This window comes from Cheilinus undulatus, linkage group 24 (assembly GCF_018320785.1).
Source record: "Cheilinus undulatus linkage group 24, ASM1832078v1, whole genome shotgun sequence".
Lineage (NCBI taxonomy): Eukaryota > Metazoa > Chordata > Actinopteri > Labriformes > Labridae > Cheilinus > Cheilinus undulatus.
Window position 1 is genome coordinate 17,117,723 of NC_054888.1, and position 27,268 is coordinate 17,144,990.

The 27,268-nt window shown below is 36.8% G+C and overlaps 2 protein-coding genes across 3 annotated transcripts; one reads left to right on the plus strand and one right to left on the minus strand.

Moving 5' to 3' along the window:
• Window positions 1–1,192: 1,192 nt before the first annotated feature.
• Window positions 1,193–7,911, minus strand: zswim2 (zinc finger, SWIM-type containing 2). Of its 2 annotated transcripts, none has more exons than XM_041781691.1 (10): window positions 7,790–7,911; window positions 6,269–6,425; window positions 6,118–6,194; window positions 5,853–5,893; window positions 5,520–5,742; window positions 4,929–5,192; window positions 4,452–4,536; window positions 4,112–4,194; window positions 3,796–3,961; window positions 1,193–1,940 (listed from the first exon to the last, which is right to left on the minus strand). In XM_041781691.1, the coding sequence occupies exons 2-10, from the start codon at window positions 6,416–6,418 to the stop codon at window positions 1,326–1,328; spliced, it is 1,704 nt and encodes a 567-aa protein (XP_041637625.1). In that variant the 5' UTR covers window positions 6,419–6,425; window positions 7,790–7,911; the 3' UTR covers window positions 1,193–1,325. The 2 variants fall into 2 exon arrangements, with proteins under 2 accessions (XP_041637625.1, XP_041637626.1); XM_041781692.1 differs by lacking the exon at window positions 7,790–7,911 and adding an exon at window positions 7,610–7,680.
• A 375-nt stretch (window positions 7,912–8,286) lies between these two features.
• On the plus strand, window positions 8,287–24,952 carry calcrlb (calcitonin receptor-like b). The gene is made up of 13 exons (XM_041781693.1): window positions 8,287–8,494; window positions 11,981–12,050; window positions 14,250–14,403; window positions 14,474–14,584; window positions 14,757–14,869; window positions 14,954–15,045; window positions 15,185–15,311; window positions 15,386–15,539; window positions 15,620–15,680; window positions 15,761–15,827; window positions 15,933–16,151; window positions 16,420–16,461; window positions 19,178–24,952. The coding sequence occupies exons 2-13, from the start codon at window positions 12,003–12,005 to the stop codon at window positions 19,382–19,384; spliced, it is 1,395 nt and encodes a 464-aa protein (XP_041637627.1). The 5' UTR covers window positions 8,287–8,494; window positions 11,981–12,002; the 3' UTR covers window positions 19,385–24,952.
• Window positions 24,953–27,268: the final 2,316 nt, after the last annotated feature.

The following is a 27,268-nucleotide window of genomic DNA, read 5'->3' on the forward strand; positions in this document are numbered from 1 at the left end:
GGTATTTTTCAAGTTAAATGTATTCCGAACGTTCCGACATGTATGCGTGCTGTTCATTATCTGTCCTCGGCAGCTTTTGTCTCGAGTCAAACAAAGCACACTACACTTTAATGCGTGCCCTTTTTAAGCTGGCACACACTGCTCCCAAAACTCCTGAAATTTGTAAAGACTAAAAAAACACTGCAATATTGAAAACTTATCAAACGAAACAAACAAAATAAGTGGTTCTACGAGCAATATTAAGCATAAATTTTACAGATAAAATGGAGCTTTGAAGCACCAATCTTGCCATATTTAGTCTTCCGTCATGGTACTAAAGTAAAATATTTCTTTTTCTTGTATTTGATGTCTCAGTTCTGTAGCCAAAATCATGTGTTCTTTTGTATGTATATAGAAAAGCAACATTTGTATTCCATGGCTGTGATTTAATTGACTTTTTGCTGTTTTTCTCTCATCGTAAAAGTTTGAGACGTGTGAGTGACGAGGTTTTGAGTCATTATCATGAGATGTTAGAGAACTGTTTTAAAAGTTAGATGAAAGATCGAGTGTTTGTTTAAGGGAGTGTGTAACAAGCCTGAGCTTTGTAGTTTTAAATGTAGCAACAATTTGAGCACTTATTCATTCAGTATGCTTTTTAACATCAGCTTGAAATGATGGTATACCCCAGCTTATACAGCAACACTGTGTGCTGTAAATCCAACCTACTGCCACTCCTGTTTTAAATATTGCTGAATGTATTTGTATTGATTTGAACGTGTTTTATAGTGTGCTCCCGTTGTGTCCAGCCATTTAACCTCATGGGCTTTTGTTGATTTAAAACGGGCGCCTTTTGTGTTTCCCTCTGTAAAGATAGTAGTGTTATTAGTCTTGCCTTTTTGTGCACTGAATTAATAAACATACTTGATACCAATCATCATTCAGGGGTTGTTTTTCTTTTTTGTCAGTTTTCTTATATACAGGTACATCTCAATAAATGTAAATATTGTAGGAAAGTGCATCTTTTTTCCTAATTTAATTGATCTAGTGACTGAAAATATGAGAATATGAAATAAGACCAACCAAAACTGATTCATAATAAACTGCACATAAAAACTTTTTCAGATCATTTTACCTTTTTATAAATGGTAAAAAATTATGTAAACAAATATATTTAAAAAATCAATACTTCATATTTGAAACCTTATATATTAAAGGTTATACATTCATGTTTATTGATATTTTTTGTTTACAAAGTTAAAAGAAAAAAGTGCAGTCTCAACTCTAAAAATTCTGCTCATTGTGGATCAAACATTAAAAATGATGACTCAAACTAACTAAAGTAAAAGTTATGTCTCTGTATTTCTCTGCTGGGGTGTGTTAATCACAACTCCAGTCATTCTTAAATCCGAAACTTCTCTGTTTGCTTCTTTTACGTTTGCCTTGTCTTTCCTTCTGGGTTGCGGTCTAGTCTGTCCAGGAGAGGACGCGATGTTATCTGACTCTGGTCTGTGTAATCCTACAAAAAGACTCAGCTGAAGCTGATCTCTGATATCGGTCATAGCAGGATTTTTATTTGATGAAGTAGGGCTCTGTTTTGTTTTATGTGTACTGCAGTTGTTGTTCTCTGGAGTTAGTTTTCTCCGCAGCTCACTTTTACCCTTAGATGTTACTTCCTGCTGAGTGTTCAAAGTCTCTGAAGCATTAGCTAGCACCTCCAGGTTTGGAGCGTCATGTGTAGGAGGAGATTTAGTGTTCCAGTTTCTCAGTGCTACTCCAGGAATAAACAAGTCCTTCAAATTATTTTCTGCAGCTTCTGCACAACCACTAGAAAGATGAGAGGTGGACTTATCTGGAGTCTTCTTTTCACTGCTTCTCCAAGTCAAAGGGTTATAGATGACGAACCCATCCAAGGGGCAGCAGTTGGTCTTTAGCAGGATTCTGTCCACACAGTCTGAGTGGAACTGAAGAGTCAGAGAGGGAGAGGGGATTCTGGTTTTTATCATGTTTCTTTAAATCATTATGTTGTTACCTGACTGTTAAATTACTCTTTACGCACTGCACAGATTCTGATTAACAGATGGGGTTGTCAGATTTGAATTAAGTGCAGGTTTGAATAGAAGTTTTTCCACTTATGTCTAGAAATTAAAAATGAAAATTCAACCAGTTCCATGTACTTTGTTTAAAAATTTGGATTTTTGTGTTTCAAGCAATCTGAAACAATGTGACAAACACTTTGAGATCTTAAGGCTCATTTATGCTTTATGTTTGATCCGCATACAGGCACATATGGAGCTTTCGGTCTGTTTGTCCGTCTGCCTTTTTTTACATCCACATTTCTGCGCGTTTTGGAAATCATGGGTGTAGCAATGAGTCATGTAGACAAGAGTTCAGTTAAGGCTAGCAAAATACAACAAATAAGAGAGCTTGTTTATACACTTTTTTAAGGTTAACTAAGTATTTTTAAGTGTTTTTTAAGAGTAATTAAGTATTTTTAAAGTTGTCTAAGTTAACTTAAGTATTTTAAGGTAACTAACGTATTTTTTTAATTTTTTTTTAAGTTTACTTAAGTATTTTTTAGATAACTCAGGTATTTTTAGGCTAACTTATGTACTTTTTTAAGTTTAAGTAAGTATTTTTAAGCTAACTTAAGTATTTTTAAGTTAACTAAGGTATTTTTAAGCTAACTTACATATTTTTGTATTTTTGTTAAGTTTACCTAAGTATTTTTTTACATTTTTTTAAAGTTAACCTTTTATTAAGCTTACTTAAGTATTAAAAAAAAATAAACTATTTTTGAGTTAATTTTAGTTTTTAGTTGACTTAAGTTAATCTAATTTAAAAACTTAAATTTCTTTTGGTGTTTTAAAAAGTGTTTTTTCTTAAAATCTGGTCTTGAACCTTACATATAAGACTAGTCTGACACTACTTTTTATTATCGGCACATTTTCACTTTCGGGGTTTTGTGTGTTGATATCTTTATTACAGAGTCCAGGTTTCACAAAAATTCACAGTCTACATTTTGTTTACTTAAGCATTTTTAGGCTACTTGAGTATTTTTAAAATTGTCTAAGTTTACTTAAGTATTTTTAAGATTACTTGCATTTTTTTTTGTTTGTTTGTTTGTTTGTTTTTACTATTTTTTAAGTTAATTTTAGTTTTTGAGTTCACTTAAGTTGATCTAATTTAAAAACTTAAAATTCTTTTACTTTTTAAAAAAGTTTTCCCTAAATCTGGTCTTGAACCTTATATATAAGACTAGTCTAACACTAATTTTTGTATTGTTGGCACATTTTCACTTTCTTTTTGTGTGTTACTTTCTTTATTACAAAGTACAGGTTTTACAAAAATTTACAGTCTACATTTTCTTTACTTAAGTATTTTCAAGGTTACTTAAGTATTTTAATTTCTTTAAGCTTACACAAGTATTTTAAAGGTTTTTTTTTTAAGTTTACTTAAACATTTTTAAGTAATTTTAAGTATTTTTTAATCTTACTTAAGTATCTTTTCAACTTGGGCTACATGTCAAACATGCATTACTTTTGTTATGGACCACATTTTAAATGTGCATACGGCCACCTAGTGTTTCAGTCGGAGTAGTCAACAGCATTAGAAAATCTTTTTAAAATCTTAGCGTTATTTTGGTTGATATATAATTATTACTACCATTATTGTTTAAAATGAACTGTTCAGGTCTGAGTTTGATCTTTGGAACAGGGTATTGCTGCCATTCTTGATCATGCTCCCTATGATCTCAGTGGGACTAATCTGGTTAAATAAAGATTATTAAAACAAATAAAAAAGAAAGAAAAAAATTACCTTATGGTGGCAGGGCAGGGTTCGAATGCAATTATTCAGGTTAAACTCCTGCAGACAGATTCGACACTGAAGTCCTTCAAACAAGAGCCAAGACCGAGGTCTCACCGTGATTGTAGGGAGACAGGCCAGGATTTTTTCAGGTAGCGGGTCTGCAGCTACTGGAATGCTGCATGGTATCATACAGGAAATGATGACAGTTTCTATCAACAAAATGACACATTTTCTACTACAATTTGAATGATTCAGCAGTTTCAGTTTTTTTTATCTTGATCAATCAAAGATTAAAAAGGATATCTGGCTGTATTGAACCACTCACTAGTCCTTCTCCACCCCAGAGGTCGCTCCTTTTGGGTCATCACTCAGGTCCTCCTCCAGAAGGTGCCACTTCTCTCCTCTTTTCTGTTTGAGGTTAAATCAGAGTTTTTATTTGCTTCATGTGTTTTCATTTTGTTCCTATAGTTGCATTTAAAGCACAAAATAACAATCACAGGCCCTTACTTACTAAATGCAACTAAAGGTACTCAGCTAACCTCAAAGTTTAGCCTCATCTGAATCAATATTCAACTTTATTAGTTCTATTTTTACTCTGAAGCCTGAGGAAGGAGATAAATTGATTCAGCACAATATTATTTCAGAGCAGAATCTTAAAAGCTTACTTTTCGAGTAGCAAACAGATGCTGTTTGTGGCAGCCCTTCCTTACACAGCCCTCACAGAGGTAGAAGTAACGGCACACTGTGCATCTGGAAAAGAGTTTACATACACGTGAGCCAAGCGAGACTTTAAATCATGACTCAATCAGCTTTACAAACCTGAAAGAACATCAGTCAAACATAAAAAATGATTGTAGGCCTTTTTATCCATTTTGCATTCTTAGAAAAAGTTTAAATGTTGAGAGTGATGTTGAAATTTTATTTAAGGTGCTAGGAATATGAAACATACAGCAAAGAAGGAGTAACTTCTTATGAGGCAATTGGAAAATTAAAAAAAATCAAAATAGGGAAACTTTTGTCAGAAAATGAGAAGAAAGTAAAGTCTTCAAAAAGCAAAATGGAATCAAGTTCCCTTTTCTCACACTGTTTCATTAAATCTGCTTTATATTTTAAGAAATTGGCCGTTGCAGCGTCTTCCTTACTTGAAACATTTGCCGATGACTGGGCAGATCAGACAGCTGTTACACTGAACTCCCAGGTGTCTCTCTGGTTTCTCTCTTTCAGCAGCTGTGAAGAGCTTTCCTGCTTCTTTCACCTGCGCCTGGAGCGTCATCAAAGAGCTGAATTCCCCCCTGCACAGCGGACACTTCACAGTTTCCTCTTTATCTGAGACTTTATCTGAGAGTCTCTGGTGGTCTGCCCATACCTTCATGCAGGAGATGTGGACGTTCTTACCACAGCCAAACCTTGGAGAGACAAAAAAAAATGAAGGAAATCCATCTACACAAGCTGAAAATAAACACAGTCTGGAGCATTACTTTGAGTTTGAATGAAACATCCTGTTCTGTAAATATCAAGAGATTTGAACTTCCAAAAAACAGTGCTGCTTGTTTCCTCCAAACGTGCGGCACATCAACAGCTGGATGTGCTTTATTTAGACTCCTGAGACTATTTGAGGTCACGCTCTTACCAATAGTGCAACAAAAGTTGTCTTGAACAGTTTATATTGGTGTGAAAAATGACTGCACTGAAAGAATACCAGTGTGAATCCCCATCCACAGCCGCCCACACACCTGCAGTGACACACAGGCAGTTTTTTCTCCAGCAGCTTCTCCAAACAGATAGGACACACATCCTGGGTGTGGATCACTTTCCGGGACATGCTTCCAGCCTCCCGGTGCGGGATGGGGCGGCTTGGGGTCCTTGGATCATTTTCCATCTGGTGGGCTTTGGTTTGGTGTAAGCCACGGAGCACCTCCGAGATCTGTCTCTCCACAAGTCCAGGCTGGAATGAATCTGGAGCAGAGTTATTTTTAACACCATGATGGGGCAGTTCCAATATTTTATAATGTAGTTTTTAAAAATAGACATCACACAATCATTTTTTAATTATCAAAACAACTCACACTCGTGTTCTCTGGGTAGTCTAAATTTCCGTAGCAGAACCCTAGAAAGATAAAAATCACAATATCATTCTAGGGCTATTGTGACAGGTTTAAAAATATTTCTCACAGATATATAAACATGAATTCTGTCAGAGTTGTAGATCATATGTATTTCTGTACTTTTGTTTCACGTTAACTGTCACAAAATTAATGGAAAAAGGATTATATCAGTGAGCTAAACATACATGTACATACAAAATATATATATATTCTCTGTTAGTAATACCAGCAGATGTGTTTGCATGGCTCCTGCTCCCTCGTGAACACAGGACATGTGCAGGTATGTCGGTCACCCAAGCACACCTGGACAACAGGAGAACATCATGTTAAAGTTTAATGGATTCTGATCAGCATCCTAAATTCAAAAGATGGTTCACCTTAAAGTTTTGATCCCCTCTGTCCTCTCTGAGTAGGAATCTAGTTGGTCCAAAGGATTTGAGGAGGAATATAGTCGTATTAAGGGCTTGGTCTTGGTGTAAACTCACTGCATCAGTAGCTGTTTTCCTCCATGCAGTCTTCCTGAACATCTTGTCACTGAAGAATAAAGATGTCATGTCATTTACCCAACTTGAAATGATTTAATTCAGGTTGTATGCTGTCTAAAACTGTGAGGAAGCTAACTGACTATTTACATTTTTTTTTCTTGAGCGTATCCTTTATCACATTAGATAAAACTTCTATTCAAGGCAGGACTTCTAATGGCACTACTTTTTACAGTTTCCAAAATACACACAAATTCCATCAAGTTTAAAAAATTACCAAATTGTGCTGACAAACGTATTGGCTAATTTCGATTAAATAATCACAGGGTGAAAAATGCAATTAAAAAAATGTATGCTGATTAATCTGATTGAATCACACAAACGTCTTAAGTAGATTTGCAACTTTAAATAGAACACATACAAATTCTCTGTACTCTTAAGTTTGTATTACTTTTAGTATGTTTTTTATCGTTATTTTTTGCTCCATTTGGGTCCAGTTGACAACATTTTTCATAAAATAAATTAGAGTGGTTTGAAATTTTTACAAATTTCTCTTAAGGAGGTGGTGATGGCTCCTGACGTTCGACCAGTTGAGAATCACTGCTTGAAAGAGTGCCCCAAATTCTTTTCCAAATAGCCCAATAATGTTTCTTTGAAACTTTATCATATAGTCTAAACATTTCAGTTAAAAATGCCTCCAAAATTCTATGTGAATTCTTGAAAAAAAAGGAAATTCCCTCTAATATTTCTTTTTTAAGCTCCCAAAAATGTATGAATACATCCTTCCTTAAAAAAAAAAAAAAATCCCTGAAATTTCTATGAAAATCCTTGAAAATTTCAGAAAACCACCCCACTCCAAATTCTCAGTTAAATTCCCCATAATTTACAAATAAATTTCTCTAATATGCATGAAGCTTATGACTTGAACTTCACTTGACATTGTGGACAATTATCACTGACATTCTTACAGCAGAGTTTACAGCTATGCTGTTGGAAAGCCAATATGTAATGTCCTCAGACGTAAACCCAGGGTCTCATAAGGTAGAAGGAGAAACTTTGCATTACAGTGAGCTTGAAGTTAGCCGTGGTAAGTAACGTTTCTAAGAAGTTATCGCGATAACTTGACGACTTCTAAAATCGGTTCTGGGTTATATCCTTATATCTTGTAGTATGTTGTTTATTCTAACTCGTATATTCCTTAGTTTAACATAGCGGTATGTAAAGCTATTTTCATACCGTGAACGACCGTTAACACAGAAATGTAGACACACGGTGCTAGCAAACCAAACCAAACATTGCTGATTAAAGGTTACTTGCACCTGCTCACTACTTCCTGTTAACGCTCTTATTTGAGCGTTCAAAATCATTAAATAACAGTTGAATGCAGCTGAAACACGTTCCGTTTGTTAAACTGACCTGAAATGGCGTGAAAATTTTTTTTAAAAGTCTGAATGTTAGTCCGCATATATTCTCCTACAGCGGCTGCCAACTTCACCAACAAACACACATCATGGAGAAGGTATCCACGAGCGCCGTAGCCATGGTAACAACTCGCCGGGGGAGTTCTGTCCAGCAGAGGGCGCCAACGTCCAACTGATGTTCTGTATGTTTTCAATGAAAAACACAGTTTTGTCAAAATTACGCAACATTCGCAATTTTTGACAACCACTTTGGATATTTGACTTCAGCCTTTTATTATATAGAATCGTATATAGACTTTTACCATCATTTCTACGCATATTTATGGCAGTATTCGTAAATTAGCCGCAATGTTGAACAAAAGTATTCTGTTTTTATGTGATTTGACAATATTGACCACTTTACATGATACAAATGGTACATTTCAGTAATAATAAATCATATTGAGGACTAGTCGTGTCCGTTTAATTGCAGGGGTGTCCCGCCATGCTGTGACGTCATCACCAGCCTCAGTGATCATCAGTCGTGCTCAGTGCCGCCTCAGACTCTACTGTAAAACACATGCTGAAGGACTACTCTGAGAGGAAGCACAGAAACTGGAACTTTTTAGTCCTTTTCTGCAAAACTAAACCACAAGACAAAAGGATTTCTCCTCAGGAAGTTGCAAACATTCTTGTTTTATTGTTTCCTGCTGTTGCAAAGGTAAGACTCTCCTGTTATTCAGCATGAAATCTGTGACAACAGTGTAGTGATCATTTTTAAACGTCAGTGTCAAGGGTTATATGTTAGAGCTATGTGTTCAAAACAAGATTGCACACATACAAAGATAGATTACTGAGTTATAAGTCAAAGTGTTTCTTTAGAACAAGATATGACTCAGCTTTGCTGTTAAACAGGTCAGAAATGTGTCCAAAAGTGTGTCTGAATGTTATACATTTATGAATTTTAATCTCATAATATGGTTATATATTTCCAAAGGGCTCAGATTTTCTTGATTCAAACTGTATATTAGTGAATCAAGGCAGTTAAGGTGGAAAATAAAGAAGGAAGCATGGTGTACACTTTTCAAAAAAGCAAAATACTTAACAATTTAATCAAAAAGTGTAACTCTTTTCCAATTCAAGCACATTCAACAGGAAAAATCTAATCATAAGACTTGTTTATAGCATTATAATGTGTCTTCTGGAACAGCGTGTTCCTAATACAGGTAATTTCATGTAGAAAAATTTGTAAATCCTCGTGTTTGACCCACACTGTAAGGAAGTAGTGTCACTTTGAGATATTTAATGTCTTTGCAGGCCATCAGGGAGATTAAATGTGTTTGGATGTGTTAAAGAAGTTAATCTTGCAATGTGACAGAGATTTCCTGAATGAGAAATGCTGAGAGTCAGTAAAGTCAATCAGTATGTGACACTTATAAGCTGTTTTTGTGCAAATGAGGCCAATGAGCTGTAGAAAAATGTCATCTTCAGATGCGGGGATGCAAAAAAGTAAGACTTAATAGTTCAACTTTGTGAAAAACTGTCAAAATCTCACTTTAAGGTTTGGCATCCTCATATAGGGTTGAATATTTAATGTACTTATATTTTAAAAATGATTGATCACTCAAATCAAGGCATTCACTGCAGGATCTTGTGGTATTTCATTGTCTAAATGTGCTTTTTTCCACTGTTTTTAAATAGAGTTTTGTGTATATGTACATAGGTTTGACATATGTGTTGTCTCAGGGTCCAAAAATGTCCTGAAAATAACTTTCAACAGCAAATTCCCCATAAATGATCCCTCATCATCTTAAACATGATGACTGTCCAGTGTTAGAGGAAGTGAAACATCATCTTGACTAGACAAGTATTTTGAAGCTGAATTGTTGAGTATATGACAAATATGAATACAAATGTGTTGTGTTTTGCAAAAGTAGTGCAACTTTGCGCACATTTTGCTGCTTTTTCAGGCTGCACAAGCAAAAAAGAATCTAAAAATATGCAGTGACAAAGGCAATAGTGTTGCCTGTAATAATAATGATAATAAACAACGGATGCAGGAGTGATGTGATAAAAGGAGTAGTCTCCAGTGATTGGATGCTGTCTTTTTCCTTCTTCTGGGAGTTTAACGGGTCGTTTTTTGGTAATTTTTGACTCTTTGGATAAAGAGAGTACACAGAATGTTAAAATAACCCCTTTAAATTCTGGCTATATTTCAAAAGCGCCTATCAAGGAACACCCAAATTCATCTGAATGCTGTGTTTTAACTATTTGTACAACTAGCACATACAAGATGTCTTTAGAAAGATAACACTCTGAAGTTTCTTCCCAAACAGTCAGACTCACTGTAGCTGCTTCTGATATTGACTAATACAACAAAAAACAAAATATTTTTCTCCCACCTGAATCTGTCTTGTGAAGCAGAGGCGTGTAGATGGCTGCAGCTGGGAGGGATTAGCTGGAAAACTCAACTGGACCAAAGCATGAAGCCTGAGCTAGATAAGACGCAAAGATGATAACAATAGAACAGAAAATAAGGATTTGACAGCTGTTTTTATGAGGAAAAGTCCTGCTGTTCTCAAACTGGAGACTCCAGAGAGGATCGAGGTCAGCAGACATTTTTCTATAAAGTGTTGCTAATAATTGCCTGGAAAAAAACCACATAATTAGAGCAAATACAGTTGACTATATTTGTCTTGGATCTTTCTGGATGTAATCCTGTTTTTGGACTAAAATTTTGACTGGATTTAGATGTGGGGACTCTTTCTGATACAGCAGAGCAGTTTTGATGAAATATTATGATCAGGATGACTCATATTAGTTAGCTGTGTCACTTTTATAATCAATCATTTGTTTGTTTGTTTGTAGTCTGACAAATGCATTAGTTGTGGCTGCTGTAGTGGTTTTACCCTGGAATGGTTTACATGGTCAGAATCCTGAGAATCAGAGCTTTCTGGTGATGCATATCATGTGGTTTGGTTAGGAACAGTCATTTTGTAAATAACCTAAATCTGCTGGCCTGCCCGTGGATTTTTAAGGTGATAAAAGGATTGAAGAGCCAGAAGGGCCCCTATTTTCCATTTGAAAGCATATAAAATCAAGTGTCTGATAAGAAATTCCTCCATTCCTCTCATAGACTCACTTAAAATGTAATAATTGATATGATTTGATTGCATTGTTTCTCTATTGTGATTAAAGTAAATTTCCATGCACAACAAATCTTTTGCATTCTAGTACAGCCCTTTTCATTTAACTCTGGATGTCAGTAACTGACTGTGATTTCACATTTGCGTAAAGAATATGTCAGAAAATGTGGCTGGGACTTTCAATGATGTCATTTCCTTAACAAAAGTAGTGCAGAAAGCACATATTGCTACAATTATTACTGCTTTTACTCATTTTAAAAACAAACTGTCAAACTTTTCACTGCTTTTAAATTCCTTTTATAAGATGATGCCTGCACTGTAGTTGGAAAAAGGTGAACAAAATCATCAATATAATGAGGAAAATGACCTCAGAAATAAACAGAAATTAAAGTCAGTCTTTTCTGTTATATAAAATTATGTAAACATTGGTGTGGAGCGCTTTAAGAAGTTGCTTTCTTACATATTTTTTGCATCCTTTTCATGTTTTCCTTTTGATAATCATTTCGATCTGTAAATTATTTGTGCGGCTGTTAATCCATGCTCTCCCTCTCCCCTTCTCTCTGATCCACATTGATGCATTTATTGGCTAAACTTTGGTTAAACTTGCTCAACATGCATAACATGCATACAGGAAGGAAGCTGCGGGGAACAGAGGAAGCCAAAGGCCAAATCTGTCACCTCAACGTCCAAAAGGGGAGAGCGGCCTTTTCTGATTTGTTTTGATACATATTTTTTCTTTGGGTAAATTTAAGGGATAACTCTGATTTTGTGCAGGTTTTAACTAAAAAAAACATTAAAAATTGCATACAGCAGAACAAATAAAATACAATATTGCCTGAATGTGTGAAACAGCAGTGTTGAGCACGTGTACGAGTGTGTTTCCAGCTTCTGTCGACAAATCCACATGCAGCTGCTGCAGCTCAGGAAGCTTTTTTTGTTATAAACCTCATGAGGAAACTATTTTGGAGAGTGATAACATTTTTACTTGTTCCTCCAAGTACATGAAAATAATTTCTGCCTGTAAGTTCTACAATAAAAACAAACTTTTGAATTTTCCTCAGATTCAACAGTGATCAGAGCAGGATGGATGTTAGTTGGATGTTTTTCCTGGTCCTGGTCACGCTGAACAAGGTATCTTTTTTATATTATGCTGTTTTGATGTGTTTTTTAGGGGTCTGCTGAGATTTTTAGGCACTATTTAAGGTTCTAATGATTTAAAATGCAAAAAAAGTTATTGAATTAAGTAAAAAAGTACAAAAATAAGCAAAACGTTAGAAATGATTGCAGTGGCATCCAAAAAAGTTGATTGACTTGGGAAAAAAGAATGGACAAAAGACTCATCAAAACCAAAGCAAGATAAGTGGATATATATGAACTTAAATGTTCTAGTACGAGTCCAGATATTAATCCTACATTTCCCATAATGCATCTGCAAAGCATGCCTAATCAGGCATCCAAAAAGTTGACTGACTTAGGAAAGGCAAAATAAAAAAGGATCAGCAAAATTGATGCATCAGAGGAGGAGCTTTGCCAATTTTCAGGTCCTGTTATGTGTCAAATTTACGACTACATTTCCCACAATGCAACTAAAGAGCATTTCTTAATAGGCATTTAAAAAAGTTGACTGACTAAAGAAAGGCGAAGTAAATAAAAGATCAGCAAAAGCGAAACAACAGAAGATGAGATATGCCAGTTAAGATTTACTACTACTTTTCCCACAATGCACCTGGAGAACATGCCATATCAGGCATCCAAAGAAGTCAAATGACTTGGGAGAAGCAGAATGGACTTACTAATTGGATATATCAAAGCATCATAAGTGGAGATATACCAACTCAGGGGTCCATGCACTAATCCTACATTTCCCATAATGCATGTGTAAAGTATACCCAATCAAAAGCTGACTGACTTAGGAAAGTTAAAATTTAAAAAGCATCAGCAAAATTGAAGCAACAGAGGATGAGATTGGCCAATTTAGAGGTCCTGATATTGGTCAAATTTAAGACTACTTTTCCCACAATGCACCTGGAGTGTAACTTTACAAAGCAGATAGATACGCCTGTTTCCATGCTTTTTTTATTGGCGAATCCATCTTGCAAAGCTCCCATCTGAACCATTTGGGACTGGTTAGAAAATGACAGGACCAATCAGCGACGAGGGGCAGTACTTTTGGGCACGGCGGAGTCGTGACGTAAGCAAGCAGCAACAAGAGGCAGGTGCAATTATGGTGAAAGACATTAGCATGGATGCTGCTAAAGTGGCAGTTTTATCAGAATTTGACAACATTTCTTTGTTAAAAAAAGAACAAAGTGGCGCGCCGGTGGTCGAGTGGTTGGGGCGCGCACCATGTGCGTAGGAGACCCGGGTTCGGGTCCGGCCCATGGCACTATTTCCTGCATGTCTCTCCCCCCTCTCTTCCCTGTTTCTGACTCTATCCACTGTCCTATCAAATAGAGGCAAAAAGGCCAAAATTAAATCTACAAAAAAAAAAAAAAAAACAAAAAAAAAAACAAAGTGAGTTGTTTTCTTTTCAAAAATGACAAAAGTCATGTACTGACATGTCTACAGTCACCATGGTTCACATTATGCAGTTTTTATGGAGTCCACACCTTTGGTAGGGTCGTAGGCGCAGCTCGTTAGCGGCTATGTCGTGTTTTGTTGCTCTGATTGGCCCTTAAAGATGTGACAGACAGAACATTCATCCAATCACTCTCTGAGTTTTTTTTAAAGGCTCTGCCTTTTCACAAACGCTGTCTGTGAGTGGTTTTTGGGATGGATGTGTGAAACAAATCCACCTGGCATGCCAGGTTACCTGGAGAGCATGTCTCATTAGGCATCCAAAAAGTTGACTGACTTAGGAAAGGCAAAATGAAAATGCAACAAAGAGATGAGACTTGCTTACTTAGAGGTCATGATGTAGGTCAAATTTAATACATTTCCCACAATGCACCTGGAGAGCATGTCTTGGGACAGGAAGAAAGGTAAAAAGACTTGTCAGTCAAAGTAACATAAGTTGAGATACTGTATACCAACTTAGAGGTCCATGTATGGGTCCAAAAATTAATTAATTAAGCTGACTGAAGAAAGACTGAAATGGGTTTGTGACATGGGTTATACCTTAATCCTACATTTCCCATGATGCACCTGGACATTTTACCTTTTCAGCCTGTCAGAGTGGCATATTTCCAGACTTTTAGCTCTCAAAAACCTGCAAAAACATTATCTAGTAATATCAAAATGCAAATAGATTTATTTTTATTTAAAAATTGCACATAAATAGTTTATCTGTCTGTGCATCTTTGGTTAAATTCTTAATTTCCATGATACCAGCTGCTCATGGTGGAAACTCATGATGAAGAAAACTACCAGGAGCCTCTGAACCATCGAGGCGAACATCCAGAAACACGGAACTGGATCACTACGGCCCAGTACGAATGTTTTCAACGAATCATGAAAGAATCTCACCGCAAAACGAAAAAAACAGGTGAGAAGTGTTTGATTTCATTATTCAGCTGTTTGATATTCAGTCATTCTGAAGTTTTGTTGTTGTTCAGGGTTGGAGTGCAACACGACGTGGGACGGCTGGCTGTGCTGGGACGAAACAGAGGCCGGAGTGACAACAGAGCAAAGCTGTCCAGACTATTATAAAAATTTTGATCCTCATGGTAAGTTACTTAAACCCTTGCCCTTTTTTTTGGTATTGTGACTTTTAACCACACAAGAGATCTATACTATTATTTTCTGATGTTGGTGTTAGATATTTATTGAATAACACCAAAAGAATCATCTGGGTTTTTTTTACAAACCGGTGTTAAATCTAAATTTGTCTGTCAACAGCGATGGCGTCCAAAGTCTGCTCAGAGACGGGTGAGTGGGGCCGACACCCAGAGAGCAACAGGACGTGGACCGACTTCACAAACTGCCAAGCTAATACAACACATCATGGGACGGTGAGGGCACATAAACAGGCTTTTTTCAGGCAACCTAAACTAACTGAGCAGCTTTGACTGAATCAGGTTTGTATTTTTTTGCAGGTTGCTATGACTCACTTCTACCTGGTGATGATCGGCCACGGCCTGTCGCTGATTTCACTCCTCATATCACTCGCTATATTCTTCCATTTTAAGTGAGTAAGCCTCTCCTCATTGTGTTTGTTAGAAGCAAAATCTTTACAGTGCCTACAAAAGTATTCACCCCCTTGGATGTTTCCTGTATTCCTGGCTACCATTACACCATAAATAGTGTCTGTCTTCCCTTGTCTTCAGGAGTCTGAGCTGTCAGAGGATAACACTCCACAAAAACCTCTTCCTCTCATTCGTGCTCAACTCGATCATCACCATCGTCTGGCTCACGATGGTCGTAAAGAAACACGGACACATGTACAACGATTCTGTGAGTAAATGTGCTCATGTACTGGTTGGAACTTTTTAAAACATCACAGCTTATTGTGCTCTTTAAATTTCCAGGGCAGCTGTAAACTGCTCATGTTCATCCATTTGTACCTGCTGAGCTGTAACTACTTCTGGATGCTGTGTGAGGGGATCTACCTGCACACGCTGATCGTGGTCGCCGTCTTCACAGAGAAGCAGCACCTCATGTGGTATTACCTGCTGGGCTGGGGTAAGAAAAAAGTGTTTAATAGACACATTTTACTCTCTTATCACATCAAATCTCATTGAAATTCTGCTTTAATTTCACAGGTTTTCCACTCATACCAGCAGTTATTCATTCAATCGCACGCTACTGCTACTACAATGACAAGTAAGTTCATTCTTCGAAATGAACCTAAACAAAGTGTCAACTTTCTGTGTAATAAAACAATCTGGTGAATGCATTCACAGATGTTGGGTGAGCTCAGATACCTCCCTGCTGTACATCATCCATGGACCAATTTGTGCTGCTCTGGTGGTAAGAACTTGAACCCTTTTGTGACAAAAGTTGTTCAATTAACAGTATTTAAGTTTAAGCCTCAAAGCCAGGGGAATTATGTTTTTTTTCCTTTCCTGTCTCCAGGTGAATCTCTTCTTCCTGCTAAACATCGTCCGCGTCCTCATCACCAAGCTGAGGGTGACGCACCAGGCCGAGTCGAGCCTGTACATGCGGGCGGTGCGAGCCACGCTCATCCTCATCCCTCTGCTCGGCATCCAGTTTGTCCTGCTGCCCTACAAACCCCATGACCAACGGGTGTCTGAGATCTACCTGTACGTCATGGAGATCCTCATGCACTACCAGGTCAGAACAGCGACATCCAACACTGAAAAATGCTCAGAACGTGACTTTAAATCTCCACTTGGGGTACAGATTTGTCGCATAACTTTCCAGTGACAATATAATTGAAAAGTTTGCAACAGTGGTTTAAAGTTACAAATATTTCACCAATAACAGCATGCACATGTGTCACTGTGAGCTATAGTTCTGCAAGCTCTTGTGCAGCTGTTTGGGCTTAAAGGATTTCCTTATGTTGTGTATTTTCCTCATGAAACTTTGTTTCCATGTGCAGGGTCTCCTGGTTTCGACAATATTTTGCTTCTTCAATGGAGAGGTGAGTCACTCACGACTTGTATTTTTTTGGCAGAATACTTTTTACGCAATGCATTTAAACGTTGGGTTTTTGAGGGTTTTTTTGCCCACAATTACCAATAAAAACCCTTATTACCCGAACTGAACCACAACAAAATGGTAAATCAATTCATTTCAATTAGAGAACACTTGTCATACATTTCTATACACTGGATAGAAATATTTATGAAAATGCATACTGAATACAGTAAAAATTAGTTCAAAAGCAATTAATACATAGTGACATGAATCTGAATATGAGGGTGCAAAATGCTTTATGCTATAAAGGAGGAGGCTGGGATGGAGGAGGTTAAGCTTTGCCAGCAGCAGCAGTGTGGTGCATCGGCATTAATGGAAGCAGGAATTAAAGACGAGAACGTCATATCTAAATACACCGCTGTGTTGAGAGAAAGAGCTGTGATTGGCTGTGGAAGCTGGGAGCTGATGATTAGGATCAGCTAATCACAGCTGGGTATATGACTACTGTGCCCTTCATGAACTAATGCAAGGCTTCTTTTTTTTTTTTTTTTTACCTTTTTTTTTTCAAAATAAACAACTGTTACATTTATATACACAATTTTCTAACTTTTTCCATTTTCCAAAATTCTTGCAGCTGTATCCATATGGTTTGTAATTAGCAGATGGTATCGGTCAGGTTTTACCAATAGCAAATCCAAGCATATTTCAACTACAAATACACTGCTTAAACAAAGCAATGTTATGCACAAAGACAACCAGGTGAACATAAATCAAGAAAAGAAAGAAAGAAAAAATCATTAGGCAAAATTAGGTAGAAAATAAATACATAAAATTACATAAATAAAAATACATAAATAAGTAAAAACACAGATAGGTTGGATTGACAAGTACAAAAAAATGTTTCTTTAAAAACTCAAGAAGGGCATGCCTATACCTGTTTAGGAGTCAGTGGAGTAGGAATGAGAGTAATTAGTTTAAGAATATGTGGGTGGATTCAAATGATTTCATTGCATGAGTATGGCCTCAGCAGGTTTCCATCTAGTAAAAAATAATTCTCTCTGGAGTCTTAGAGCATATGTGATTTTCTCCATGTGGTGTGTTTCTCTTAGCTTCTCAATCCATATACTGTATGCTGGGGGGTTTGGTTTTAGCCAATTAATTGTAATACATTCGATAGCTGCTGTTGTTATTATTTCTAAGAGATATTTTCTAGCTTTTCCCTCAATGCCTGCTGGCACTAGGCCCAGAATTGCCACTCTAGGACCTTTAGTGAGATTTTGATGGAATACATTTTCTAAGAGCCTCAAAAACCTCTTCCTAAAATGGTCTTAGTTTTGCACATGTCCAGAAAATGTGAGTATGGTTGCCTATTTGTACGCCACAGTTTCTCCAACATTTATTTGAGTCAGTTGCCCCCTTTTAGCAACAATTTCCGGTGTTAGAGAGAATATCATTATTATTTCACTTAAACTCCATGTATTTGAGTTGGTTGCTAAATGTATTGCAGTGCAGATTTCCTCCCACTTCTCTTCAAATATACATTCATTTCAGATTCCCACTTCTCCTTTGTATGTAATGTGTTATTTGAAGTCATGCTTGTAAATGCATGGTAAAATTGACAGATGATTCTCTTACCCACAGTACCTGTTTTTATTTTTATCAGGAAATTCTCAATTGGAGTTGGCTCCAAGACTGCACTCCGTTCTTTATGTTTAGTTAAAAAGGCCCTCAATTGTAGAAATCTAAAGAAATCTGTCTTATGGAGCTGAAATTCTTCTTTAATTTGTTTAAATGATTTAAGACTCCCATCCTTATGGAGCTGATGTAGTTTAGACAGTCTATGTTCTGACCGTTGTCTGAATGTTGTATCCATATTAGAGGGTGTAAAATTTTCAGTAAGCCTATATCAGCTAATGCTGAGATTGTTTTAGGTAATCTGTAAGACACTTTTATCGTCCTTCATTTTTTTTTTTTCTATATTGAGCCAACGTGTATCTGAGAAGTCTTGCATCCATATTGTTGAGGGTCTTAGCTGTGCAGCCCAGGAGTAGTGTCTTAAATTTGGGAGTTTAAGGCCATCTTTAGACTTTAACAACTGCATTTTTTTTAGTCTGACTATGCTAGGCTTCATTTTAAAGTCCTGAATCCCTTTTCCAGTTACATTTCTGGAGACGTATGCCATCATTTTTGAATATTTCGCTTCCAGAAAAATTTTAGGCATGAGTCTCAAAATCCAACCCTCTGCCACACTCAGGCTAAATGCAGTTAAGAGACATCTTTCCATGCTGTCACAAAAATTTTTAGCAGAGTAATACTCCTTTTATTGTACTAAGAAGTGCCATACTCTCACTTTCTAATATTGCTTGTCAAATAATACAAAATTGGCATTTAAGATGCTCAATATGTGCCAAGTTTTGAGGTTTAAAACAACCACATTCAGAAAGCAGTCATAAATAGATAAGACCACATCAAACCACATTAAAGATGTGTTCCTGTTAATAGACGTGCATTTTAACCGGAAAGTATGCGATTTTATTTGCAAAAAATTGAAGAACAATCCATCCCTCTTTCCACTGATGACTATTCAGTATTTAAGTAAAGCTGAATCAAGTATAATTTACAGCAAACTTTATATACAAATAAATCTTTTCCTTTTCTTTGCCCTCGTCATTTGTGTTTCTTCAAATATCAATAATGCAATAATCTGTCTTGTCTCTCAGGTCCAGACTGTTCTGCGTAGACACTGGAATCAGCAGCGGATGCAGTTCGCCGGCACCTTCGCCAACGCCGACTTCTTCCGCTCAGCCTCCTACGTGGCGTCATCCCTCACAGAGGTCCATCGCTGCTACAGCATCGAAAGCCACACGGAGCACATGAACGGCAAGAGCTACTCTGACATTTTCAGATCGGACAGCCCTTTTGTGTGAACGCGGACCGAGACGTTCTGCTCTCATTGTGTTTTTGACTTTCTCCAAGATGTCACGAAAATTGATGAAGAAGTTTCCTTGGAGTATTGCTGCCAGGAACTGGGAACAAACTTTCTGTCTTTTGATGTTTTTCTATCCGTCACCTGAGGACACACCATACTTTCTTTTTGTCCTTTTATTTTCCCAAAAATATGACCTTAAAAGAGGAGGGTGTGGTGGAGGACACTGCAAAGTTTTACCTTAAGGAAATACCGCTATTTCTGATCTTGTGGAACGAGAAGATTTCTGGATTTTTTTTAAGGATATTGATGCAACAAGTATGAAGTAAAGTGTCTGAAAAAATCACTGGAAAAAGCACTTCATTTTATAGTTTTGGACACATAAGTCTGACAGAACTTCTTTGGCAAAAGAGCCAAAAGCAGTTCCAGTGGCTTAATGTTAGCCCCTCTTGCTAGATCTAATAATAAAGAGACGTCACTGCAACCAGGAGGCAAACAGAGTGAAAGATAAAAAATGTGAAAGAGACAATGAACAGCGATGGAAGACATACAGTATGTTTTTATGTGGTTGAAAACAGAAATACAGTCACAAATCAACAGCTAGCCTGCTAAGCAAAATATTCTTGACTCAGAGTCTAGTTTCGATGGATCCCTGTGACAGTTTTTTATTCAGGGCTCCAGACTGCCCCTAAATGGTCACATTTTGCCCCTAAAATTTGAGACAGTGCAAGTAAATTTTTCATCTACTCGCGCATGTGCGACCAGTAAATTTGCTGATTTTTAAAATTATTATTAAATATTTTTTGTTGCTGACAAACTTCTGCTCCACACTTCAGCCCAGTTGTTGGTGATAATGCACAAATGAGCTGGTTTGCCAACCGACATTAACTCCAAAAGAAGAAGGCATATCTGCCTCAAGGCTTAGCTTAAATCCGTCATGTATCCATATATGCTGTGGTATAAGCTGGGACATCGCGCTGTGGCGCACGGCGTGCTGTGTTTCACACGGATGGTTATTTGTGTGGCACAATGTATTTGTTTTTACTGTTATTATAACGTAACATGCAGTAAACATGCGCTGCGCTGTGTGAAAATCATGAGTGAAGAGAAAGAAGACGATGCATTCATTTTGACCAACACTCGTCCTGCTGCGTTTTTACACATTCACTGGCTGTGAAATAATGACAGATGCGGCTTTATGCTAACACTGTAGCGCTATTTTATCGTAAAAAAGTTTAAAATAAAGAAAAACAGTATCCTACGGAGATTGAAGAGCCTTTAACAGATGAAAGTGTGCAAAACTCTGAGATTACGAGCAGCCTGCACCACGCGCTCATACAAGATAGCGGTCAGTTTATGTCTGCAGACTTCAGGGGATTTTATAAACTTCACTGAAGAGAGACACGCTTCATTATTCAGGCCTTGCTCAGGTGCTTTCTCCCTCTCCCTCTCTCTTCTGCGTGCGCACGTCATGCATTTAATTAACGGTTTAAAATTCAGCCCTTGCACATCTTTGTTTCAGCGTATTTTTTTTTTTTTAAATCCTTTGGCACCCCGAAGCACTTCATAAAACTACATTTTGATGAGTAGATGCCAGTTAAATAGAAACGTTATTGCTACTAACAGTGACTGAGACAGAGAGAGCAAAGAGGTCAGAGTTGAGATGCAGCTTTACCCTAAAACCTGTTCCCAAGTCCAGATATGGTGTTTAAAAAGTCATGGTGGATTAAACAAAAATGTGGTTGCAAAAATTAAAAGTAAACACCCTTTGAGAAATAGATCAAATTTCTGGAATGTAAAAGTCCAGCTTCCAGAAATCATCATACCATTGTGTGGATAATGGAGATTTATTTCTTGCTAATGTGAAATATTACACTAATGCTTGAAGTAGAGGAAGTTAAAATAGTTAAGTGTCTCTTTACCTTAATGACAAAGTGAAAAATAAAAGTAAACTACAGTATAAGAAATAAAGAATAAACAGCCAGAATTTCCTGGAAGATAATCCCTAAACCTCAATTATGGCATAATCTAATGGAATTATTTAACTTCCTTTCCTTTCAACTTTAATAAATGTAAATTGCCATCAACCTTTTAATACCTATTTTTAACATACAAGTAGTTCATTTAAGGGACCCACCATATTTTATCATTTGTCTGGTACTATTTCTCTTAAAAAAAAAGCAAAAGGGATTGATAGAAGATAGAAGAATTGATAGAGTACTCGATTACAAAAAGACGTGATAACTGCAGCCCTAATACCCACAACATGCAGTGAACACAAAATTTGCTAACACTGGCACTACACAATTAAAACACAACACTTTGAGCAAACACAATGCCAGTCAGAAACATAAAATGTGTATTTATCAGTGAAAATTAAAATTATTTCGCAAGTCGATTTACCGTGTGCGCCCCTAAATTTTCTGCTTGCACCCCTAAAATTTTAAGTTAGGGGCCACTGTGCTCCTAGTAAAAAAAGTTAGTCTGGAGCCCTGTTATTAATGTAATATTCCCTTCAGCTATGTTAAAGGGTTTTCACATCACTTTGTGTGAAAACAGTGGTATCTTTGTAGGCTCGCTGTGATTATTTTTAGAAACATATTTTTAGATTATTCCAAAATGCTGGAGAGATGATTATGAGGTCGCCACTAGAGGTTAGATTCTCTGCTCAAGCCTGAACCCTGCCTCATAGCCAAGGATACCCATCACTCCCCTCGGGCCCAGAACCTGTTGGCCTAAAGGGGAATCTTAGTAAAATAATTTTCAGGTTTAAATCTGGCTTAATGGAACGGGTTTGGGGTTTGTCTTGTGGTTGTGCATGAATATGACATACATAAGTCCATAATAATAAATACTGTGTTCAGACAGACTTACTGTATTTGTATATATTTCAATCTCAATAGAAAATCTTAGCTGCATCACTTTTCATATTTCTCCACAAACTACAGCCAGTAATTTAAAAGTGACAAACTAAATGATCTGAGATTGCGCTGTTGGGGTCCAGGAACCAGATTCAGCAGGAACTGAGTCGTATTTTTCACTGGTTTGACACATTAAAGTGGTGTATATTATCGATAGCACTATTTCTACATAAACTATAAAGTTCAGTATAATTCTACGACTTTTGTATAGATTAAGTCTTCCACCTAAAGTTAGAGATAAGAGGGGATTTCCTGTTTAACTCTATGAGAAATGAAGAGCTGCTGGTCTCAGCCTTCTTAGACTAGTTTCAAATCAGTCATCAGAAGTATTAACATGCTGTAAATGTTTATATCCCCCGAAGTACATTTTAAATTATACATATAAAGGAACAGTCCAGCTGTCTTAATGATAGTGAAATGAGTTTACTCTCATATGCTTGCTGAACGTATGTTAAACCAAAAAGTATGATCTAGAAGAAGGGGGCCAGTTTACTTAGCTCTGTCTTAAAGCAACAAAACCCATCAAAAAGTTTAAAGCTCCCTTGTGAGCATTTATGTACAGCACTGAACTCTTAAAGTAGGCTGCTTTTTAAAAGGTTACACTGGACTTTGCCTTTCTTTGGTTGAGGTATTAATGCAGAGAGGTAAACAATAGTAGAAATATACTTATTTTAGCAAATAAATAATTGTATGTATTTTTAAATCTTGTCAGGAGGGGACAGGAAGATTGACACAACTGTTTTGTCTGCACAATAAATATAGAGCTAGAGCCAGTTAGCGTAGCATAAATTACGTCTAGAAATAAGGGAAAGAGCTAGCTTGGCTCTAAAGCCGCTAATTCATTTGTTGTTGGTTTAGTCTGGATTTTAGTATTAGCATTTACCATTTCAAGCTAGCCTAGCTAACACAGCTGAGCTGGGCTAGCTGTCTTTCACCTTTTTTAAGTCGTTTTAAGCTAGGCTAAACAGCTACTTTCTTTAACGTTTTCACAAACCAAAAAAATGAGTGGTGACAAAGCAAATGAGAGTGTTTCCTTAGATAGAGGGCTATTTAAAAAAAGATGAAATTTGACATCTGTTTTATAAATAAATGCACCAAATATCAATAATAGTAGACTTTTGTTCATTTTAGCAGTGGAAGAACAAGAATATTTAGACCACAAACAAGGATAAAAAGCTACTTTGGCTCTAAAGCTAGCCAAATACCTTGTTGTTGGTTTTATCTTGATTTCAGTCTTAGCATTTACCATTTCTAGCTAGCCTAGCAAACATAGCTAAACCTAGCTAATCTAGCTGAGCCAGGAGCTGTTTCTCACTGTTTTTAAGAATTTGTTCTAAGCTAGCCTCAACAGCTACTTTAACATATTTACAAACCAAAAAGAGGAGTGGTAACAAACCAAATGGGACAGTTTCCTTAGATACAAGTCTATTTAAAAAATAGTCTGACATCTATTTATAAAGACATGCACCAAATGTCAATAATAGTAGTCAATAATGTCAATAATTATTTTAGAAGTGGAAAAACAATAATATTTAAACCACAAACAAGGCTAAACAGCAACTTGGTTTATACTGGTTAGCATTCCCAACTAGCCCACTGTGCTGTTCCCGCCTTTTTCAATTCTTTGTGTTAAGCTAGGCTAAACAGCCACTTTCTTAAACGTCATTTAACAGAAGAGTGCTATCAAAGCAAATAAGACTTTTCCTAAGACACAAGATCATCAGGAAAAAATCTCACTTTGATTACATATCTGTATTATTAAAATCACCAAATATCAATTACAATATAGTTTACACTAGCAGAGACAAAAAGAAGATATTCTGACTAGAAACAAGGTTAAACAGTTAGGTTGGCTCTAAAGCTAACCAATTAATTTGTTGTTTATTCTGGTTAGCATTCCCAGCTAGCAGGAAACAGCCAGGCTAGCTGTTTCCCGCTTTTTTTCAATTCTTTGTGCTTAGCTAGGTTAATAGCTACTTTCTTTAACATGATTTGTAGCAACAAATAGAAGAGTGCTACAAAAAAAATTTGACTGTTTCTTCAGATGAAAACCTTCTTTTTAAGAAACTTAGGCCCTTTTTTTCAGTTGTTTAGCTTTTCTGGTAAGTTAGGCTTGTGACCTGGTAGCTTTACTTTGAAGTGAGATTCAATTTAGACAAATATATTTTTAAAGAAAATTAACCCTGCTTTAAATTAGCATACATTTTTCTAAAGTAGTGTGCAGACCATAAATAATAATAAAAGGGGTTTCTGTTGGTGTTTTATAATGAAAATGGAAGATAATCAGCTTTCCTGGAGCTTTCTGTAGCTCTAGTTGTCAGCCATATGTCACTGGTTTCTATGAGCTGAACTTTCTCACGTTGCATCATTGTAAGTGGATAGTGTGCAGATTTCTGGTCAAAAGATCTGCTAAAAAAGCTAGATATTGAACCTTGGAATTATGCCTCCATTTTTCCCCATTACAAGAGAAGATCTTAATGTGAGAAAATTATACATATGATGAACAGATGTGTTTTTGAGGATTACTGCCATCATAGTCTGAATCTAATTTTCACTTTTGTATCATTGCTTCGACTTGTAAATCCCACCAGTGTTTGTTTGTACTGACGTGATGACGCTGTAAATAAAAACAAGCTGTTTTTAACTGAGGTTCCTAAAAAGGATTCACTGTTCTCTTGTTTTCCTTAATGTGTTATGTTCCTGTTTTATTCCCTCCAAGACCAGTAAGAGGCAGAATCTTTAAGTGTATTTTCTTTCCCACATGTTTAATTGTGGGTGGGATTTCCTCGTACGACCTCAGACAGCACTACCCGCTAAAATGAATATTGTTTCCAGACAAAGCAGGGCGTATCACTGTCTGTTCCTCGTCCAAAACGTATAGCCAACAGGTGTGATTAGGACGTCCCAAAGGAAGAAGAACTATATCCGTGCATCAGAGCGAGGCTGTGAAAGCACTTAGCACTTCTTTTTAAAAGGATGATCAGAAGCATGTGTACATGGTGCGTGACCATTTATCATTGGGAGTGATATTTACGAGTTATTTGCATGCCTTTCAGTCCACAAAGAATTCTGATAAATGTGGTTTTGGACAATACATGATGAGGCCCATGTTGTGCACAAATATCTGACATTCTTACAACACAACAAACCACAAATTTAGGTTGCCTGAAATGTTTCCTGTGTGGTGCCTGATAGCACGTTTCCAGATGGGAAAATTCACAATCAAATTCCCAGTAAAGATGTTTTGTTGTTTACTAATCATGGCACAACCTGTAGAAAGTCCCACCTTCCTTTAGTGCAGAAATCGGCACAGTGGATGCATTGCAGCCTTCCTGTTTCTAAGAATAAATTGCCATTGAACTCCAGCGCTGCAGGCAAACACTTCCTCGGTCCCATGACTAACTCTTGTTTACTGCCTTTACTTCCGCATGCTTCATTCTCAAACTTAAAGCGTTTGGCTGATGTTATGTGTTTACGGCACGCTAGTTGGGAGCAGCTCTGTGTATTTTCCAGGGACATTTCCACAGGATATTACTGAATAGAGACATAAAAATGCCACGTGTGCTCCCATGCTGGTGCAGATAGTGGGGATTAAGTCACATCAGAACTTCACAGCTGCACATGAGCTTTAATTTAGTGGGGATGGGGCAAAAATTCAGAGCAATTTCCCTTGCAATGAAATTCACTCTGAATGTGCCTTAATGGCATCGCTATTAAATCTGCTGGTCATCTGGCTCTCATTTGTCCCCCCATAAATTAGCAACTTTTGCCACATTTTCCTCTATATACAACATCAAACCTAATTTCACCAATATTTTGTCACTTTTAACCCATTTTGCCACTCATGCCACTTTTAACCCTTTGCTGCCACTTTAACCCAATTTTCCCTTTTCTTTAATGGTTTTATCACAATAACACCGCTTTTTTTGTCACTTTTAATTCTTTTTTTTTGGGCTTTTTTGTGCCTTTTTTAGAGAGAGGACAGTGGATAGAGTTGGAAACAGGGAAGAGAGCAGGGAGAGACATGCAGGAAATAGTGCCATGGGCTGGATTTGAACCCAGGTCGCCTGTGCACATGGTGCGCGCCTTAACCACTCGACTACTGGTGCGCCCCCCTTTTAACTAATTTTTGCCACTTTCTTTGTCACTTTTAACCCATATGCACCACTTTTCTGCCACTTTTAACCCAATTTCCCCACTTCTTTGCTGGTTTTATCCCAATATCACCACTTTCTTTGTCACTTTAACTCATTTTTTGCCACTTTCTTTGTCACTTTTAACCCAATTTCATCACTTTCCTTGTCACTTTTCACTCATTTCCACTACTTTAAACTCAATTTCACCACAGTTCTGCCACTTTTAACACCAGTTTTCTACCAATTTTGACCCATTTTCACCATTTTTCTTGTCACACTTAACTCATTTTTGCCACTGTAAACATAAATTCTCCACTTTTCTGTCACTTTTAATACTGCTTTTATGCCACTTTAAACCCACTTTCACCACTTTGTCACTATTAATTCATTTATGCCACTTTAAACCCATTTTCACCTTTTTTTGCCACTTTTAATCCAATTTCACCACTTGTTTGCCAGTTTTAACCCAATTTCACCACTTTCTTTGTCACTTCTTTCATTTTGCCACTTGAAACTTAATTTCACCACTTTTCTGCCACTTTCAACCCAATTTTACCTCTTGTGCCACTTTAAGCCCTATTTCATCACTTTCTTTGTCACTTTTAAATCCATTTTTGCCACTCTTTGTTGTTCTTCTTTCGTCATTCATTGTTTATTCGTATGTCATCCTTTTTCATTCGTTTTTCATTCATTTTGTCTGTTTTTTGGTTTTTCATTCATTCATTTCTGTGTTTGTTTTTCAATGTACGCTTTTCATTTTTTCTTGATCGTTTGTTTTTTTGTTCATTTGTTTTTTTTATTTTTCATTCCTATGCTTTTTGTTCATTT